This window comes from Ascaphus truei, chromosome 4, assembly GCF_040206685.1.
Source record: "Ascaphus truei isolate aAscTru1 chromosome 4, aAscTru1.hap1, whole genome shotgun sequence".
NCBI classification, from domain to species: domain Eukaryota; kingdom Metazoa; phylum Chordata; class Amphibia; order Anura; family Ascaphidae; genus Ascaphus; species Ascaphus truei.
In genome coordinates, this window is record NC_134486.1 from 63,047,935 (window position 1) to 63,063,673 (window position 15,739).

At 43.6% G+C, this 15,739-nt stretch overlaps 1 protein-coding gene across 41 annotated transcripts in view; it reads right to left on the reverse strand.

Annotated features, from left to right (window-relative positions):
• NRXN1 (neurexin 1) overlaps positions 1-15,739 on the reverse strand; it is a 1,413,358-nt gene that overhangs the window by 658,094 nt on the left and 739,525 nt on the right. For all 41 annotated transcript variants that reach the window (XM_075595923.1, XM_075595877.1, XM_075595924.1 and 38 more), the window contains one exon: positions 9,582-9,704. In XM_075595923.1, the coding sequence (XP_075452038.1) occupies positions 9,582-9,704 (123 nt within the window). The remainder of the gene's footprint in view (positions 1-9,581; positions 9,705-15,739) is intronic.

Consider the following 15,739-nt stretch of genomic DNA (forward strand, 5'->3'; position numbering starts at 1 on the left):
ACGTCCTAAGTCCACCATACCGCCGTGCCTCTGGTGGACCTGCTCAATCATATCCATGTACTTAAAAAAGGAGAGGGGGGGAAACATAAGTTGTGGTCTCCCTGATTACCCAGGACCCCGATATAACTGGTAGAAGGGATATGATCTCTATGAACTCTCCTGGCTAAATTTCTCCTCTTTCCTCAATCTACTGCGCACCTAACCTGTTGGCAATACATAAGTGCACATCCGAATAGGCCTCATCTGAAACCGGCGATGATGGAGCAGCCGCAGTACCGATGACCCCGGCTATGGTTGAAGCAGGGTAGAGGGTCAACGGGGTCGATCTGATGGCTGCCAGGGCAGGGATGGGCTCTTCTGTGGGGGGCGGGGGGTGACTACTGCCAGAGCTACTGCCTGTTCTGGGGCTGCTGCTCAACCACACTCGGGGTGCTCTGCCGGGCCGGCACCGCCCCAATCTGGGAGGGGATCCCTGTGGCTACGATGTGCGCCCCTCAGGCTTCCGCCACACCTAATGCTGCGCCAGAGACCCGCATTTCCCGTGTTGTCACCGCGGGGGTCCCAAAAGAGACCATCGCCTGAGGTTCTTAAGTCCTTAGCATGCTTATTAATGATGCCCTGAGAATCGCTTTCTCCACTGCGCTATCCACCACCAGGTCCTGGACCTGCACCGCCTCCAGAGCTGCTGGCCGCCACTGCGCAGCGCTACCTGGGATTTCTCCCCCCACTTGTTCCTCAGCGCGCTGCGCATTGCGAGCTACCCAATCCTCCTGCGAAGCTAACGAACCTGTAAACGCACTTATCCTGTCTCACAACCGGACCCTTTTTACCGCTGCAGGCTTCTTACCCGCCGTCGGCGACCCCGGGGGAAGTGATCCTGGCGGTTGACTGGGCCACGCCTCTTCCCTTGTTTGCTCCGTGTCAAGATTTGTAGAATACCAGCGCATCAGAATGAACAGTCCCTTGAATAAATAAGGGTCTGCAACCGGACCACTCCCAATATACTGTATATATATAGTGTGATTGCCCTAATAGGGTAGGGGACTAGTACCTAATGCTATGCAGCACTGATAAACAGTACAAACAATGTCCCATATAGTGAGGAATAACGGTATGGAAACCCACAGGTACAACTCGCTGTTAGTATCCAAGATCCAAAGGAGTAGTCCACAGCAGTCAGTTCAATAGCGTGCAATCCACCAGGTAAACAGCAGGAACAGATGAAGAAAAAATGGCAGTGCACTGCCTGGAAAAACAGGAGGAGGCTCACGGATGCAAATAAAAACACTTTATTCCATTGAAGGGATCAGACAAAGCCCCCATAGCTACAGTAGGTGTCCCACCTATGCGTTTCAGGCTGTGTGCCCTTTATCAAGGCGCTCCGTGTCAACATTGCCGGAGTCCTCGCCCGGCCCCGGGCGTCGCCTAGAATGTACACCACCTGCAATTGCTGTTTGCAATTGCAATTGAATGTGTCCTTACGTCGCCTGCGACCACAGCAGGCGGCCACCCTGGTTTGTTCCTCCTGCTGATTTGGTGTGCCGTGACGCTCTGCGTCACAGTGGTCGGAGGCTGGCGCCCACCCCCTGGTGGCCGACCTGCGAACAGATCCGCCCGCATCACAGTGGCCGTAAACTGCCACCCCCCATGGGGTGCAGCCATGCAAACCGTGACGCCCTGCATTATGGCCTCTATACCACAGGCTGCCGCCCTGCGCGCTGCCACTTACCATTACCAGGTATGACGTGGTACCGTACCTTCCATGGCGTGGCCCCAGCAACCGCCAGCGGGGGCCTGACGCCTGTCTAGCAGGTGATGCAGCTGAATGGGACAGCTACCATGCCCATGACCCCGGCCGTGGCTGAAGAATTCAAAGACACCGGGGTCAGGCCGATGGCTGTCGGTACCGGGATGGGATCTATAGTGCCAATGACCCCGGCCGTGGTTGAAGTTGGATTAAGAGACACCGGGGTCAGGCTGGAGGCTGCCGGGACGGGGTCTGGTGCCACCATCCCCCCCGATGTGCCCCCCCCATGCTGCCGCATCTCCTAACGCTGCACCTGCCTCCCCTGGTCCTGCCGTTGTCCCTGCACCGAAGGAGACTGACGCATGAGGCTCCAAAGACTTCAGCATGCCTATCAATGCTGCCGTGAAATTTGTCTTCCCTGCTGCACCATATGCCGTTGGATCTAGAGCCAGCGCTGGCCCTGGTGCTGCCTGCCTTACACCCGCTGTGCCACCTGGGATTTCCGCCCCTGTTAACTTGCCTGTATGCCCGTGAGGTGCCCTGTCCTCCAGTGAAGCCAACCAACTCTTAAACATGCTTATCCTGTTGCGCAACCGCCCCCTCTTTAACGCCGCGGGTTCCTTACCCGTCCTTGGCGTTCCAGGGGGCAGTGAAAAGGGTCTCACTTTTAAGTTCTACCAAAAGACTGTTCATGGTCCCAAGGCTCAACAAAGTATCCGGCCGTTCCTCCTTCTCTTACCGTGCACCCCAAAACTGGAACAACCTACCAGAGACCTCACATCCACCACCAGTTTAAGTTCTTTCAAATCTAAGGCTGTCTCACATTTTAATCTGGTCTGTAACTGTTTCATTCGCCCATAATATATATTTTCTTTATCTGTGCATGCAATGTCTTGTATATAATGTATACCCTGTTCATTTATGTAACTGTATTTGTAACCATGTATTATTTGTCCTAACTCTGTGCCCAGGACATACTTGAAAACGAGAGGTAACTCTCAATGTATTACTTCCTGGTAAAATATTTTATAAATAAAATAAATACGGTAAATAAAATAAAAGTATATTATTTCAGAAGGAACAAATATTTGTTAAATATATACTAATTAACAACACTACCTCACAGGCTGCTCCTGTATTTTTTAGCATGTTTATTATAACAATGAAATTATCACATGTTGGTCTATGTTGCACCCTGTGTTTATGCTCTATGTTTCTAAATTCTTCTGTTAGAATCACATGAGCACAGTTGTACGTCTTCCCTATTTAAAATAATACAAAATAGTAGACATTCATTTTAAAATCTATTCATATACCCATATGGAGTGCGCTAAATAGAATCTTCTTTTCTGTGGGGCCTCCCCACAGGCTTTTCTTTTTGTTGATCTTTATCTCTCTCTTGTATCTCCATGTAATCTAATGGTTGATGTGGCATTCTTGGAAATTTTCATTATGATAACAATGTACGCTTCATCAACATTTTGTCTTTTTAATGCATCAAGGACTGCTGAGGTGTACACAGAATCAAATGCTTTTTTATAATCTATGAACCCTAAGCGAAGTGGTTGATCATATTCATTACTTTGGGAAATCACTTCTTATATGATTTGGATGTGGTCCATTGTGTTGTATCCTCTGTTAAATGCAGCTTGTTTTCTAGGCTGCTCAAAGTCCAGACTCTGTTGTAGCTGAAATGTGCTCTGTTGTGCTCTGAAATGTTTATTTTCTTTAAACAGTACGTCAAGAGTTTTCAAGTATTTTTTATACTTCTTGCCCATCTCCTTCAAGATTTCAGTTGTAATTCCATCTTCCCCATGAGCCATTACATTAATCATGGATTTCTTTGCTTTCGTGACTTCAATTCTTGTGGAAGGACGCATGGTACATCATTAGCGGTTTCTCCTTGCTTGTCCATTGCATGATTAAGTCCTGTATTATCTGTGTTCGAGTACGATTTCAATCCTCAAATCTCTTTATGATAAGTGCACAGTCTTTTATTGTTGATCCATTGTGTTGTTTGATTGCAATGATTTGTTTCTTACCAACCATAAGACGCTGCTTTGTCGTCTTTATGCTTTTGTTATCTTCAATAGTCTTCTTCACCATATCAGTTAAATTTTCTTACATCTACAGTTGTATGTTTATGTATTATGTGTGTGTATATATATATATCAGGTTCGACAAACCTATACATTTGCACGCCCCGGGCGAGTGGATTTAACATCGTGGCGAGGGCCTATTTGCCCAAGCAGCACACGTTTGGTACTAGGTGGCGAGTAGATTTTTTTGTTCGACGAGTAGATTTTTGGGTGATTTGTCGACCACTGTGTATATATATATATATATATATATAAAATCCAATGCACAGCCGGCACACCATTTGCAAGTAAATAAGTTTGGTGCTTATCCCATAAAGCAATAACAGACCATACGATACCGGTTGCAACACGACATCAAGGGACAGCACGCAGGTAAGTAAATCATAAATTTTCTATCAAATATAGAAAATGTATGATTTACTTACCAGCGTGCTGTCCCTTGATGTCGTGTTGCAACCGGTATCGTATGGTCTATATATATATATATATATATATATATATATATATATATATATATATATATATAGTTAGATAAGGCAGTTGGCACTCCAATAGGTGCTGGTAAGCCACAGGTGCACGTCCCATATAGAGAATGTAGTTATACGTTACCGTTCCAAGGATTGGTAAACAAGAGACAGCACTCAATGTTGAAAATCAAAGTGTATTAGTGAAAGCAAAAATACATCCAGAAACCCAACGTTTCGGTCCTACAGAATGGGACCTTCCTCAGGGGGATACAAAAAAAGTATCCCCCTGAGGAAGGTCCCATTCTGTAGGACCGAAACGTTGGGTTTCTGGATGTATTTTTGCTTTCACTAATACACTTTGATTTTCAACATTGAGTGCTGTCTCTTGTTTACCAATCCTTGGAACGGTAACGTATAACTATATATATATATATATATATATATATATATATATATATATATATATATATATATATATATCGTATTAGCCCGAATATAGAGCAAGGTTTTTTGCCAAAAATTGCCCTGCCAAAACCTGCCCTCGCACTATATGCGCAGCCTAGCATTTAACATGGATAAAAAATCCAAGATGGCCACCGGGCGCACACGGCGCTGAACAGAGCGGGGCACTGATCGGAGGAGGTGAGAGTCCTGCAGGGAATCGCCTGACTGGAATCCGGTCACAATGCTGTGGGAGGCTGACAGCCTGTGGATCTGTAGCGGAGGGCCCACAGGTAAGGAGAAGCGGCCATTTAGTCCCTGTGCTTTACTGTAGGCTCCGAACCCCCCCCCCCAACCTGCTCATCAGCTGTTCGGCGGATCTTTGCCTGTTATTCTTATTCTATTTCCTACAACTGTGAATTTCCAATACAATTTCCAATCTCATTTTTTTTTCTTTTTTGCAATATTTTGTTGGCAAAACTGTAGGGGTTGCATTATGTGCGAGGTCGCACTACTGTATATTCGGGCCAATACGGTATATATATATATATTCATTTTCAGAGTCTGTTCGTTTGCTGGAAAATTGTATTCAGTGTTTTTTTTTTTTCTTGCCGTCTTTTTTTTTTAACAATTGAAAGGATGTTTAGAGAGAAAAATTAGAACTTGCTTTTGGTGTATCCATCTAGAAAAAGACATTCAAGATACAGATGACCCATGTCTTTTTCCATTGTAGCAAAATATGTAGTGCTATATTTTATGATGTACTGTGCCAGCATTGAATCCTATGGGGAAGCTTGTGGTTTTCTGATTTATACTGTGATATGCTGTGTTAACACTTTGACTAATGACACAGATCACATCTATATGACAATGTGGAAAAGATACAAATAAAACACATTGCATTATTGTTATATGTTTCTGGTGTGTTATCATGTGAGAACTCTATAATGCGGGTCATATCTGTATCTATCACCCAGCATATTATTTTTCCTTATATGTACTGTACCAATGGATTAAAACAAATCAACTATTTGTCTCTTTCTAACAGTTTTACAACTACTAAAAGACAAAACCCATAGAAAAGCATGTATTTTAACAAATTTTCTGATTTTAAGGGGAAAGGGTAAAAAGAACTGGCACTGCGGATTTGTAAATGCAAATGTATTGCCAAAGGGTTCGATGTACTATCGTTTCGGCCTTACATGGCCTTTATCAAGAAAGAAAAAAAATGGCATGCCAGTTTTTTCTTGATAAAGGCCATGTAAGGCCGAAACGTTATGTCGAACACTTTGGCAAATCCGCAGTGCCCAGTTGTTTTTACCCTTTTCAGTCATCTTGGATTATCACACAGAGAATCCTGAACCAGGAGCACCGGTATTTATTATCATATATTGTATTTAGAGGTGGTCAGCATTTCCCCCATCCCTGATTTTAAGGGTCCCCCAGAGTTGTACTGCAATATTTTTAGCTCTGGTGACCCATACTCTGTTTAATGTTACAAAGAAAAAAGATCATATATGGCTGACGGAGTCACCCAGAATATGAGGCTGGCCACAATAAAGTGACATTTATTGTGCACTGGATACAGCAATAGTTGTATTTAACACTGTTAAACTCCAAATGTTACCTGTTAAAATAAATAAATATTGGTACAATGTTGCTGATTTAACCCCTCTGCATCCAGCATTCTTACAGAGAAGGAGTAATGTTAGGGTTACTGGACAGTGGAACCATACTAGTCTCACAGAAAGTAATTGGGTAAACTTGATGTTACCCGCATGTCCCAATGCCCTTAGATGTACAAACGAGCAGGTAAGGAGAATTGGAGCACTACTTAGAACAGTAGAGAAAACTGCAGGAGAGTGGGTACCATGATAAAAACATTTAATGGATCAGTGCATAAGCTACAAAACGAGTCCAAATAGCCCCTACCAACGCGTTTCGAGCTACACGCTCTTTATCAAGGTGAATACTGATCCCTACAACCCAAGTACCTGATATACTTTCATTTTCCCGCCATCTGTCGCCAGAACACGTCACACGTGACGCGTCGTGCGCGGCATGGAGTGGTGACGTCAGCGCGTCCACGGAAGTATATTGACAAAATAAAAACTATTAGCACTTAAACCAAACACAATCCCCAAAATGAAAACTTTATTTATGAACCGAAAGCTGGCCATAAACAATGCCTTGATCTCAACTAAAAACAGAAAACAAATGAACAAAACATATAAAATATATATATAATTAAAAAATGAAAAATAAACAGTAAACAAACATTTTAAATTTCATTTAATTAGAAAAGCATCTTGTAGATGAACAATTGGACCCAAGTTCTTTAAACAAAGTGAAAAAAAAGAAGAAGAAAAGGGGGACATAAACGTATGTGTACAAAAAAGCTATCTAAAGTATATATATATCTGTATATGTATATATATATATATATACTTTTTATAGCTTTTTTATAGCTTTTTTTGTGTAGCTCAAAACGCGTTGGCGGGGGCCTTTTGGGCTCGTTTTGCAGCTTATGCACGGATCCATTAAATCTTTTTATCATGGTACCCACTCTCCTGCAGTTTTTTCTACTGTTCTAAGTAGTGCTCCAATTCTCCTTACCTGCTCGTTTGGATCCTGCGGAGTACCGGAAGCACACGCCTGTGGAGGTATATCTCACCCAAGACCCAGCAAATGTGAGTTATTCTACTCTCTTACACCTATTTATCCATATCGATGCCTTTATGCCTGGACACTAGCCAGTGAGAGTTCTCACTATTCAAGAAGTGGAACTCTATCCAGCTATTCGAATTATAGTGGATGTTGGTGTTGTTATCATTTCATTCATGTGGGATACTTCAAGGACATAACGCATAGTACTCAATTTGTCATGGGCTTATATGGCCATTGATTTGTGTTTGAGCACCACACAGCTTTTGTTTTTCTTCCCTTAGATGTACACACATGTATCCCCTTTCTTGTTTTCAATTGGCAGATTTTCTCCTTTTGTTTATATATTGCCCAGCCACTAATAAACTCACTAGTGTTTAATCATGTTGGTGCTTGATGGGATTTCTGGTAATAAAATAAGAAACAGATATGAGATGGATTTGGTAAAAGATCCAGTGCCAGCTCCTTATGTGCTCATCAAAATGTCCATGTGCCGCAGATACCAAGATTATTAACTGACTGTAGGGGAGCATCATTCCTATTGTTCTATGTTTTTATCATTACCCTATGACTACCTTTACAAACACTGGCAGTGCAATTTAAAACAAAATCCTGATGTTTAACATTCTGTAGGATAATAGTGTGTGTGACATGTTGTTTGTTCTCCTACCTGCAAATGAATCTGCATTCAGAAAAAAGCAGATGGTCTGTGTTGTGACTGGTCAAAATATTCATTTAATTTGTGTTTAGTATATAGACAATTCATCTATCTATCTATCTATCTATCTATCTATCTATCTATCTATCTATCTATCTATCTATCATAGATGCCACGTCTTGCTTTATAAAGCGTCAACCATGTCTGCAGCACTTTACAGAGATAATATACAAAATATAATAAAGTGAAGAATACAAATAAGTGTGTAACATAAAAGGAAACATTGAAGGAAGGAGGTCTTTGCCCTATGGAGCTTGCAATCTCTTTCTGCCACACTCCATGAGCAAAGTCTGAGGATTCGCCATCCTGGTGTGCAAAGACCGTCTCTTCACCTCTCGGGTCCTTCTGCAGCAGACACTCAAGTTGCTCAATCTCCTGGTTCTGTGTCGTGCGCGCGGATCCTGAGCTACCTGTTCATGCTGCCACGGACCCTGATCCCGCCCCTCGCCCTGTCACACGTTGTGGACGCTCCTCCAGCCTCCCTGCTGATGCACGAGTCAGGCCACTCCCCTCGACCTCCGTGACGCGCGCGGGTCGGCGCGTGACGGGGCCCACCTCCTCTGCTCCCAGGAATTGGCGTGTGATGCGCTACTCAGACTCCACCCCCTGGCCTCTATGACGCACGCGAGACGGCGCACAAGCACTACTACACTGAACCCTGATTAGGCTGTTTCCTAGGGCACCTGTGTACACCAGCAGCCAATACTCTTCCACTTCCTGGTACCGCCCTGGCTGGCTATTGGAGGCTCCTCCTATTTATACCTTTAGTCTGTAGTCAGTCATCGCTGCGCATAGTCGTTGTGACGCCGTGCCTTGCCACATCTAGTTCCTGAACCTTGCCTTGCCTAATCTTGCTTGCTGTTTAACCTCGCGTTGCCTGGCCCTGCTAGTACCTTGGACTCCGCTTCTCTCTACTCCTGGTCCGGCTTGTCTGACTGCTCTCCTGGCTCCAGTCCTGACCTTGGCTAAGTACTCCTACGATCCGACTATCTCCAATCCTGAACCTGGCTACGCACACCGACGATCCGCAACTCTCCACTCCTGAACCTGGCAAGTACCATTACTATTCTACTATCTGTAATCCTGACCTGGCCTGAACGACTACTCTACACTCTAGGCGTGCCCGTGTGGCTGGGGGTCAGCGTTACTCAATTCCCTGCCTCAGCACCACGGTCGCGCTTCATTTGTGATGAGCTACGCGTTACACTAAGATCTTGAGTTACAGACATACTGGCTTTGCCAGAGCTTTAGTGACAGCAAAATGTGAAGATGGTTCAAAATAGATAATGTGCAATAATGGCAAATATAGTCAAACGAAGCAATAAATGCATACAAATAAATATATACAATTGGTGAGAGAATTTATTCTAAAGCCAAAATGTTTCATCTGTAAGTAAAGGTCAGTGCACAGATTGTATCAGGGAATGATAGCGCAGAGTTCGTACCTGTCATGCCTTGTTGGTCATCCACCATTAACTTTAAACTCTTTCCTCGTCGGATCACACGTACCGTGTGCCACTCATTATCATTGAGGTTATAGCCAGCAAAAAGCGTTTCTGGACCTTTGCCTGTAGGATATGCCAAACAGTCATTACAGAATCTCTAAACAATAAAACATGTGAGCCTTTATAGAAAGAGAAAGGGTAAAACGTAATAAAACTGGACCACAATTAAACTTAAGAAAAAAAAATAGAAATATTGGACCAATTCATTACCAAAGGACTTTTCAAGGGATAACCTATACATCTGTTTAGCTTGACATAAGTAGGCACATTCAATTGTTTTTGTAAAGTATTTGTGTTTATATAACTTTTATTTATCTTTGCAGTAATTTGCATTTTACAATTTATTTTGTAACATTTAGGGCATATTTACTAAGCAGTGCTGCTCCATAAACACCTTCCAGCACAACTAGTCATTTTGCCTATTTATGAGCAAGTCAGTTAAATGGGGCTGTAAGGTGCCTTCCAACACTGAAAGTGTCTTATGGAGTGGCATTTCTTAGTACATATGGCCATTAATGTACATTATGTGATATTAATAGATCTTTCCTCTTATGTGGTGTGTTGTATACCATACAAAATTGAATCTTTGTCAGATTGGTACAATATGTTAAAATACCTGTTATCTATGTAAACTGTACAGTCTATTAGAAGACAGCTGGTTTATACAATTATAGCATACCCTACTGTACTTATAATAGAACTCAAGGAAAAACACAAGCTTTCAAAATGAAAAGTAACTGTAACAAAGTGTATTTCTGAGAGTAATTTCAGCTAACTCCAAACCTATTTCAAATTGAAAAATCAAGATTCCAATTAAGCTAAAAGAAGTACCTGGCATTATATAACAGCAATAAATCCATATAAGCCTCATAAAAACTCTTACACTACTGTATCATGTTTATAAAAAAATTAGAGAGTACAGGAACTAGAATTATGACTGTGGCAAGAAAATGATCTCTGGGTTAGAGAATAAAAATAGCAGTTTTTGCTCATTTCTTTCATGTACAGTGAAACCTGGACTTTGCTTGGCTTTGACCACTGTCCGACTATTATTCTATTATTGACCATTCCCATGGTCAAGTTGCGTTACCACTTAGTTAGTGACTAAAGTTAAGCTGCCGCCTGCATCGTAATTTTCTTTATCACTGTTTTTTGTTGACATTTACATTAAAAAAAATATCTTAAAACTCAAGCACTGAAATAAAATGAATTAGCTGCAACTTGAATAACATAACTTTTTGAATCCAGGGGGAAAACCTAACCGTAATGATCTTTTATTCAGGGAACCCTATAGTACACAAATGATGTTTGTAAAGCTTGAGCAACTCAATTAAAGTGGCAAGCCAAGAATGAATGCAGGTCTCAAAATAATGTAAGTTAGCTTTTCTGTTTTTCATTTGTGATATGTAGATTTGCCCTAAAATGAGTTTTATGGAGGTTTTCCAACTTGAAGTTCTTGAAAACAAAATTGAACTTTATCATGTCTTGCACAGAGATGCAAGTATCAGCATGTTTCATCCTTTACAATATTAGTGCTGATGAGGGTATCATAAACTCATCCGTCAACACTGCAATAAATGCATTATACACATGACATAAATAACATAATTAGATTGTCCTTGCACTAAACTGAAGAGGTCATCAATCCCCAGCACACTTGTACACTTCATGCTGATACATCACCTGATCTGTTAAAGCAGTATTCCTCCTAAAATGACATTAAAAATATATGAGCGAAATGTGTGAGACTTTGTGGAAATTGTGTGTTTAAATCAATTTGCACGGTCATTTTTTTCAATATTGCTACATTTTTAAGTGTAGGATTTTCTTCGGCAGATACTACCAGACTGGGGTAAACTTAACAGAATATTGAAATATAATATGCTTCTAGCAGTATTTTGATGTATTTAATGAAGGTTTATTTACAAATTCTTTAAAAAAATTATTTGTTACTTATTTAAAAATGTCAGTACGATCTACCGTCTAATTTAACTTCTAATTCTAAATGTTATTTGCAGTGCCAGCCGGCCCCCCCAACCAGCGGACCCCCGCAGACACCAGACCCGGCTTGACCCAAGGTAAGTCTGTATTTTTATATGTATTGGGGGGGCTTAGGGATATTTTTATATGTATTGGGGGGCTTGGGGGTATTGTTATATGTAATGGAGGGCTTGGGGGAATTTGTATATGTATTGGGGGGCTTGGGAGAATTTGATATGTATTGTGGGATTGGGGGGATTTTTATATGTATAGGGGAGGCTTGTTTTTTATATGTATTGTTTTATTTTTGTTAATGGATTGGGCACCTTTTTAGATGTATTGGAGTCTTTTGAAGATGTAATGGGGTATTTTTTTAGATGCATTGGGGTATTTATATGTGGGGATTTTCTTTGTATGTATTTGGTGGTTGGAATTTTTTGCATTGGGGGGAAGTTTTTGGGGGGTGGGGGACGGTCAGAACTGTAGTCTTGGGCCCCGGGAAATCTGTCTGCGGCCCTGCCTATTGGTTATATTTGGGCTTATCCCCACATTCAAACCTTTTTGATGATTGCATTAGTCCACTATTTGTGTTTTTAGAAGGCTACAATTTAGGGCAAGGGAAGAACCTTTGATCCCACAAATCATTGGGAATGGGCCTGAAGAAGGGGTTCACCCCCTGAAACATTGACCCCCTTGTTTGCCTTTCCCCTCCCTCCCTCCTTCCCTACCTGTTTTTCCTTTTCCCTCCCTTCCCTTTTGACCTCTGGTTACCTTGAGATTCACCCATAGGTGTCTTCTTTTTTTCACCTGCAGTAATTACTTTTTGTTGTGCAATTACTTTGCATCAGTATTTGTATGTGTCTGTTGTTCGTGTGCTCACATTACATTCTCTTTTGGCTTATCTTTAGACCATTACCTTATTGAGTGCTGGGAACTGTTCTTATTGTTAGTACAGGCAGTCCTCAGTTATCCGACACAATGCGTTACTCAAAATGGCTTTGGATAGCGAAACGTCTTAAAGCGAAACACGTTTTCCCATAGGAACACTATTTAAATGAAAGGTTCCGTTCCTGAAGGCATTTTTAACACTAAAATACACCAAATATTTTATGCAGGCAATAAGATATGCAGCACACACATAAATTATATAGTGTATATAATGTATTATATCTATAAGTCTCAAATAATGGTTGTGTGTGTATGTCTTCCCCCTGTGTGATTGGCCCTGTGTTCCCCCTGTGTCATTGGCCACGGACGCACCACCCGCCCCCCTCACCCCACCCCTCACATTGCGAGAACAACTTGGCGAACCCACACTCCTCAGCTCTCCCCCAACAACCAAACACCTCCGCCGCAGGCCTCACCTCTCCCACACCACCAACCCCCCTCCCCCTGGTCACACCACGAGCCGCTCCTCGGCGCCGGCCTCAAGTCTTCCCCACCACCAACCCCCCTGCCCCCGATCACACAAAGAGCCGCTCCTCGGCGCAGGCCTCAAGTCTTCCCCAACACCAACCCTCCTCCCTCCGGTTACACCACGAGCCGCTCCTCGGCGCCGGCCTCAAGTCTTCCCCACCACCAACCCCCCTGCCCCCGATCACACCAAGAGCCGCTCCTCGGCGCAGGCCTCAAGTCTTCCCCAACACCAACCCTCCTCCCTCCGGTTACACCACGAGCCGCTCCTCGGCACCGGCCTCAAGTCTTCCCCACCACCAACCCCCCTCCCCGCGGTTACACCACGAGACGCTCCTCGGCACCGGCCTCAAGTCTCGCGTCATCCAGCGGCCTGGCGTTGAGTGCACGCTGCGGCTCCAGGCTGCGGCAGCTCCCGCTCATCGGGCACTTCAGCCTCCTCCTGACGCCTGCTCGCGCCCGCTCCGGGTTGCCGTGCGCTCGGCGGCCTGCGCTGCATGCTCCGCCCCCACACCCGGGACCGACCGGTCAGAGCGCCCGGACAGGAGAGAGGCGCCTTCTGGACCGGAGTGTGTGAGACACGGTGTGTGTGAGACAGTGTGTGTGTGTGTGTGTGTGAGACACTGTGTGTGTGTGTGTGTGTGTGTGTGTGTGTGTGTGTGTGTGTGTGTGTGTGTGTGTGTGTGTGTGTGTGTGTGTGTGTGTGTGTGTGACACTGTGTGTGTGTGTGCGTGTGTGTGACACTGTGTGTGTGTGTGTGTGCGTGTGCGTGCGTGCGTGCGTGTGTGTGTGTGTGTGTGTGTGTGTGTGACACTGTGTGTGTGTGTGTGTGTGTGTGTGTGACACTGTGTGTGTGTGTGTGTGTGTGTGTGTGTGTGTGTGTGTGTGTGTGTGTGTGTGTGTGTGTGTGTGTGTGTGTGTGTGTGTGTGTGTGTGTGTGTGTGTGTGTGATACTGTGTGTGTGTGTGTGTGACACTGTGTGTGTGTGTGTGTGTGTGACACTGTGTGTGTGTGTGTGTGACACTGTGTGTGTGTGTGTGTGTGTGTGTGTGTGTGTGTGTGTGTGTGTGTGTGTGTGTGTGTGTGTGTGTGTGTGTGTGTGTGTGTGTGTGTGTGTGTGACACCGTGTGTGTGTGTGTGACACCGTGTGTGTGTGACACCGTGTGTGTGTGTGTGTGTGTGTGTGTGTGTGTGTGTGTGTGTGTGTGTGTGTGTGTGTGTGTGTGTGTGTGTGTGTGTGTGTGTGTGTGTGTGACACTGTGTTTGTGTGACACTGTGTGTGTGACTGTGTGTGTGTGTGTGTGTGTGTGTGTGTGTGTGTGTGTGTGTGTGTGTGTGTGTGTGTGTGTGTGTGTGTGTGTGTGTGTGTGTGTGTGTGTGTGACACTGTGTGTGTGTGACACTGTGTGAGTGTGTGTGTGACACTGTGTGTGTGTGTGTGTGTGTTTGTGTGTGACACTGTGTGTGTGTGTGTCTCACTGGGTTTGTGTGTGTGGCACGGTGTGTGTGGCACTGTGTGTGTCTCACGGTGTGCTGCCTGGGAGAGGGGGTGACCAGAGCAGCGCAGGGGGGGGGACCGGACCTGCGCAGAGGGGGGGAAGGACCACAGCTGCGCATGGGTGGGAGGAGGCGGAGAGAGACGAGGGGAACGGGATGGAGGGGGGATGAAGAGAGGAAGGAGCGGGAGGTTTTGGTCCCGGGCAGCGCCGGGTCTCTCAGCTAGTATAATATATAATATATTATATAGTATAATATAATATTACTGTATATAATATATATATATATTATACATACACATAAACAACTTTGTAAAGAATCGTAAGAGCGTTGGATAAGTCGTTTTGGCGTTGTAAAAATGAACATAGGTATGCATTGCAAAGCGTTGGATAAGCCATTCGTTGTAAAACGAGGACTGCCTGTATTATAATTTTGATGCACACACGTTTGTGTTGTATTTTTGCTCCAGTCCATTCCTGGTAGATACTTACTGTACAACTGTCTAATTTTGGCTCAGTTCAATAGCAGCTCCCAGCACTACAAAGATTGGCTAATGTACAATGCTAATGTTTTTTTTTTTTTTTTTTAAACGTAATTTAAGTTCCAAGTGTTAATGCAAAAATGGATTTTAATTATTTTATATAGAGCCTAATTAGCCATTTTTGTTCTAAGTGATTAACATGAAAAGTGACTTTCTTGATAGTCTAAAGTAATTCATGTTTTGTGCAGCCTAGCTTGTCACTTGGGGCTAATGTTCTACAGGCTTTCCCATTATTTAAACTCGATGATGAGACTCTTGAAACATTCTCTCTTGCTTCCAACATTCTTAGCTGTGCTGTAAAAAAAGAGGAACACATACTTGGACACATTCCAAAAGAGTATGCACTTGACTCCAACTATAATAAAGTTAATTGACCATGAACAGAACTGAATCCCTCAAGTTGAATGGTTCAAGTTGTTTACAGATTATGGCAGCTGATCTGATCATTTGTGATTTCAAAAGTCCAATATGGGACAAGACAGTTCTTGAGATACTGTAGTGATCTCTCCCATGCACATCTCTATCTGGTTAAACAGCTGGCATCGTTTGCTTGACTATTGCCCTCCTTTCCGAAGTGAATGCAATAGGAAGGGGTTACGAATAAGGAAATTAAATATTTACGAAAGAAGTGGCCCTTAGAGTCATGTGTCAAGGCCACCGAATTATTT